This window comes from Helianthus annuus, chromosome 13, assembly GCF_002127325.2.
Source record: "Helianthus annuus cultivar XRQ/B chromosome 13, HanXRQr2.0-SUNRISE, whole genome shotgun sequence".
NCBI classification, from domain to species: domain Eukaryota; kingdom Viridiplantae; phylum Streptophyta; class Magnoliopsida; order Asterales; family Asteraceae; genus Helianthus; species Helianthus annuus.
In genome coordinates this window covers 114,599,433-114,605,495 of record NC_035445.2, presented here as the reverse complement: position 1 = coordinate 114,605,495, position 6,063 = coordinate 114,599,433, and the positions used below count along the sequence as shown (strand labels likewise).

Genomic DNA, 6,063 nt, shown 5'->3' with positions numbered 1-6,063 from the left:
ACACATATACATACACACATGAGCATAGGTGAAATAGTCATATCTTTTCAATTCTGCATAACCATGATAAGAGTATAATTAGAAGATGGTAAGTTCTAAAGACATGTTTCATGCTCGCTTTTCATGCAAACAACATAGTACAGCGAGATAGCTAGGGTTTGATAATTAGGGTTTCCTATACCTATATGGAAAACACTAAAGCACATAGTTTAGACTGTCCTGTGTATATATGTATAGGTGTGTATGTATAGGTAGCTAGCCACACATGTAACATCATATTATGACAAATAATCATATTTATAACTTAATGCCAAGAAGAAACAGAAAACAAGGGTTGATTCTGCCAACCCAAAAAGAAACAATCATTTACAACCTCAAGATTATAACCTTCACAAGGATAATGTAGCCTCAACAACAGTTTAGCTTGTGTAACATTAAACGAACTCAACCCAACATTTCGAAAACCGGCTAGCCTCATGATCATTTCCCACGATAAATACCGCTCATGTCGCACTCTCCGGTCCTCACCCTCCGCTGCGACAATGTCTGCAATCTCCCTCCCAAACCACACCTGTTCCACCTCCATCCGCTCCCGGCTGTTTGGGGGCAATGTTGCTTCAAGCGAGTCGAAAACTGCGGTATAATAGTGCAAGGACTCCTTAAATCTTGAGATAAATACCGGGTGGTTGTGGTTTGATTCATTTTCAGCTAATGTGACAACTTTAGGGTTCATGGATTTTATCTTTTTCAACAACAAGCAGAGTTTATCTCGGTTTGTTAACATGCGGTGGAGGTAGTGGATGCAGTTGACGGCTAGGGTTTCGTTAGGGAGGTGTACGACCGCGGAGAGGTGGCGGATGACATCATCAACGGTGTGGTGGTGGTGGTTGTGAGGGAGTAGAAGTGGGAAGAACTGGAATGTGAGGTTGAGGGAGTGTGCGAATTTAGAGAGACGGTCGCCGGTTCGACGGAGGTGGTTGAGGTTGGTTCCGGTGGCGGTGATGCGGAGGGTGAGTGGCGGGTGGCGGTCGGCGATGGCTTGCATTAGTGGTGGCCATTGGAATCCATGCATGATGTCGAAATCTAGTATGTGAATATCTTGAGAAAATTGTTGTTGAATGGCTTCTAAGATTGCTTGATTTGCGGTTAGGTGACTGAATCTTATGAAAGGGGTTATTTGATTGAGTGAAAAATATGATGATTGTAGAATTTCATCATTGTTCTGACAGGAAAATCCGGTGCACGAGGCTTCCGCATGGTCCAATGGGTATTGAGCCATATTGGGCCTGACTTGCGCATCTTTATCCTGTATTTCTGCAAGAGGTTGTTTCCACGACTCATTATTAAAATTATTATTAATGGAAAGAGGGGGTGTGGGGTGGAGGTGGAGCCGGAGACGGAGGGCTAGGGCTTTGGTAAAAGAGTGGATTAATCTTTCGGATGAGTCGCCGGAAGGCGAAGAATTCGCTAAGAGGATGGTGGTGATACCATGGGCGGTGGTGAAGTCAGTTTGAGAAATGGAGTGTGCACAGGTTAAGAGTAGTTGACGTAAGTGGATGGATGGTGGGATCTGGTGGTGGTGTAAGTGTAAGGGTAGCAATAACGGTAACGGTAACGATAACTGTCCAGTAAGTGTTGGAGGTGGTGGTGGGGGTTGGAAAAGATCTGATTGTGAATGAAGTTCTTGATTTTGTTGTTGATGATGTTGTGAACAAGATGATGAACCCAACATTTAAAGACACTTCTTGGCTAAATCTTGAATCTTGAAGTTTGGTGGTTAGGGTTTTAACCTAAATTAGAAACCCTAAAATCAGCATATTGCAGATCCAGCATAATAGTATGCAAGGAGGAAGAATGATTAGGTTAGGAAGGGTGTGTGGAAGCTGAAGGCCGATATACATTTACATCTATAGATATACATACAATAGTGACATATATATGAACAAAAGTTAAGACAGAAGTGGTGACAAAAGTGCAACTACACTATGCTCTTTCTTCTTGCCTGATATCTACAGTTACATGTTTTTAAAGTGTGGAATAATATTTCTGTAGATTTTGACAAAATGGTGTGTATATGTATATCATTACTTACATGTTTGTGTGTACACTTTAAAATAGGAATATGATTTATATCCAAATTATACTAATGTTTAAAGTCAAATATTAACACAAATGTCTGATAACAAGGGATTATCCTAACGTATAAAGAAATCAATCAATCATTGAGCACTATGTTCTTTACATTAGTTTGCTTATAAGTGTTGACTTTGTAGGATGCCGTCCATTTAGGACACTACGAAACATGGTTACTCCCAAAAGGCACAACATATGTAGCAGACCTAGAAACATTGTAGAATCTAGTATCTTCCACCATCCATAAAAATATGCGTTTTGTGAGGACATGTAGGTATAGTATCATAGATAAGACAATCGAGAGTTTTCAAGAACTTATGGTTCCTCCTTTCCATCAAAAAGTAATGATTTTTTAATAAAACTTAGGGCATGTTCCAATGAAACCGGTGGAAATGTTTTCCAGAGTTGAATTCATATCCATTTTGTATATGGAATATCATATCCGGTTAATGAATACTAACACTACTCTTATATGAGTTGTTGATACCAAGTTTTAGTTAGGTATAAATAGAGATTATAAAAGAGAAATGAATACATACAACAAAAACAATAACAACTTAACAGTATTTAAATTCTTATTGAGTATAATAAGAATAAGAGCTATAGATTGTTTGGTGTAAACAAACAATCAGTCGAAAGAAAGAAAGTGAACTGATAATCGAATATCTCCGAACTCAAAAAGATATTCCGACTCACTTTCCATCTGTCAGATAGCATGAGTAAGGTATTGTCTTTCAAATGAACAACGTCAAATGGTTTTAAACGCCATCTTATAGTTTGGTAGCCAATATCGCTCATCATGATGACTTATACTTCGTATCTTAGTTTAACACATGATGAGGTATTATGATCTTGTATCAATCAATGTGAAAAATGTCACATGATTTGTCTTCTGGCTGGTCTCTCTAAGAGACATATGTAACATATAAGCACTAACTATGTAAAAAGAACCTAGATTGACCATTGATCGATGGGTAAAATTATGGTGTTTGATATAGATTTTGCTTGTGGAACACGTTACTTTGAGTGTGTTTCTGATTTTCAGGTCTGAACGTGTTTATGATGCATATAGTCGATATGTGTTCTACGATGCACCGGTCATGTGTCTTCTATTTTATAACATTATTTTGCTTTTGATCTATGTGTCTTCTTACTAGTGTTTGTATGGTGTTTGATAACCAATACTCTTTAGGCTTAATTAGTAGTCTTAGCACGGTCGAGCCACAACTGAGTCGTATATTTGTCGTATGTTTAATACTTTTTCAATGTTATATTGTATGATCTTTTGGGTGTTCTCTCAGTGATAATTTAAAAACGTGTGACATCTAGATATTTGTGTCACATGCCACATGATTTTATTCTCAATGAAAAAGTGTGTTTCATATTGTGTAATCCTATACACACTAACAACATAGTCGATATACAAATCCTTTCAATACATACATAATCATAAAATCTTGAAAGAGTTACATGGATAATCTCTATGGCATGCCTATTTTATGGATTTGGTCTCTAGGTAAGATCACCCGTAGTAGGGCGGTATTTTTTAAAAAAATTGAAAAAAAACGCCCCAAAACGCCCCCCACCCCATTACGCTAGGCGTTATCCGGCGTTATTTTTGAAAAAAAAAAAATGTAACCGGCATGTTTATTAAAACGCCAAAATGGGATTGTGATGGGTTGACTTTGGTTTGACTGGCCAATGAGAGAATATATTGGTTTTTTTTGTTTAATAATTGGAAGGGCATTATTTGGGCATTATTCCCACTACACCACTTTTGCAATAACGCCCCATTCTGACTGGGATGACACGTGTCGAATAATGCACCATGGTAGGGGCATTATTTTTCTCTACCACTACACCCGGTCTAAGTAGGTATAAGAAATTACACATTAGCTTCTCGCTATTCACTCATAGATAGCACATGGATTTGGTTCCTAGGTATGTGTAATAGTCATTTTGTAAAATTTTAACAGACTTTTGAAAGTGTGTTGAGCCAATGGTTAGATGTGTTATCGATGAGTAAATAGTGAGAACTAAAGGTATAAATTTTCATATATTGGGATCAAATAAGTTAAAGGTATAAATTTTCATATATTGGGATCAAATCCATAAAACATTTATAGCACATGATTTATTTGTTTAATTCTTTCTAAAAATCTTATACATGTAACATCGTAATAATGAATTCAAATGACATTACTCCCACATTCTCATTCGGTTACATCATTTCACATCTTTTGATTGATTCATAAGTCTTAGACCTCTAATCACGGACTTAAATCCTATGGCTAACAACAAGATATTTAAACTAACTTTTTAACATATTGCCTCTAACCCCTTGACACTTGACAAACTTCACTTGGTCTTTGTAGCATGACTCTAATTTGTTTGATTACACATTTACACTTTGGTGCGCTACTTCCTAGAACACACCCTTTGGCAATTGTATACTGTTCCATTTTGACGATTCCAAAAAAAACCAAAGAGTCGATCGGATTCTACATCCAAACACTTTCGTTGACTACCACTAAGTTCGCTCAAGATAGGTGATCCAAAAGTTGAAGTAAAATCCAAAACTGATTAATGGCTAATCTCCACCGGCCATAAGTAAAACTTCGACTCGAGGGTGTTGATCGACTACCAAGCAATCATTTAATATGTACCTCAACCATGAAACGTTCAACTCGTAAACATTTCACAAACAAAAGTGATAACAATTTATGTTTTCCGCAATTTAAGCATACCACATTGAATATTCGTGTGATTAATTCTTACTTGAGTTAAATGCCATTTTAGTCTCTGTGGTTTGGGTCATTTTGTCAGTTTAGTCGAAAGGTTTCATTTTTAACCTGTGGGTCCAAAAAGGTTTCACGGTTGCCATTTTAGTCCACTTGGTTAACTTCATCCATTTTTTCTGTTAACGAGAAGGCCAATTTGGTCATTTTGTATGTAATTCTGTTAACTAAAAGGGCAATTCAGCCATATAAAATGACCGAATTGACCTTCTCGTTAACAGAAAAAATGGATGAAGTTAACCCAGTGGACTAAAATGGCAACTGTGAAATATTTTTGGACCCACAGGTTAAAAATGAAACCTTTGGACTAAACTGGCAAAATGGCTCAAACCACAGGGAGTAAAATGGCATTTAACTCTTCTTACTTTATTGAAATTCAATTATGGTTTTTTTTTTTTTTTTATCAGAAGTGTTAAAAAATATTTTTATCTTTTACTTTATGGTGATGTAAATGTGTGGGGGGAGATGATGGCTTTACCAAAAGACAACCCCAAATACACGCAAGGGTGTAAATGCAACATGCCCACTCTTTCGCTAATCATATATCTATTCATGATCCATAATTTCTGACGCATTTACTTCTATCAATTTATAGGATTCATAAATAATCAAACAAGCTCAAAAGTTTTGACATTGAGTTTAAATAACGTAATTAAATATGTAAAATATTTTTTTTTCTCATTTTAACTTTTAACTGAGAAAAAAGCAAACAAATATAATAAAATATCATTTGAATGCTCGAAAATGGATTCTTAATTTATAAATTATTGTTAAACCGAAGAGTTTAAATGAGAATCATCTTAAATTTGAGTATCAAGGTTTTTTTTTTCTTGGTATCACTTTAGCTCCATGTGATAAGATTCCGCTTGAGGGATGTGAGTACGTCTCTTATAACAGTGAAAGGGTATAATCGTTCACGCTATAGAGAATTATCGCAAGTATGTGGTTTGCTCCCCAACCATCTAAGCTATCGAAATCAAAATCTAAAAATAGAAGGGAAGCCAAAATTGGACGAGAACGTGTGAATACTTATGAAAATACATTCTTTTATAAAAATAAATTTGATGACTAAAAGTTAATAATTGACTATTGTATAGCACTTGGTAATCAAGTAAGAAGATTATAAGAGCAC

The 6,063-nt window shown here is 36.1% G+C and overlaps 1 protein-coding gene across 1 annotated transcript; it reads right to left on the bottom strand.

Moving 5' to 3' along the window:
• Window positions 1–304: 304 nt before the first annotated feature.
• LOC110903145 (scarecrow-like protein 18) lies at window positions 305–1,894 on the bottom strand. The gene has a single exon (XM_022149299.1). The coding sequence runs from the start codon at window positions 1,730–1,732 to the stop codon at window positions 305–307; it is 1,428 nt and encodes a 475-aa protein (XP_022004991.1). The 5' UTR covers window positions 1,733–1,894.
• Window positions 1,895–6,063: the final 4,169 nt, after the last annotated feature.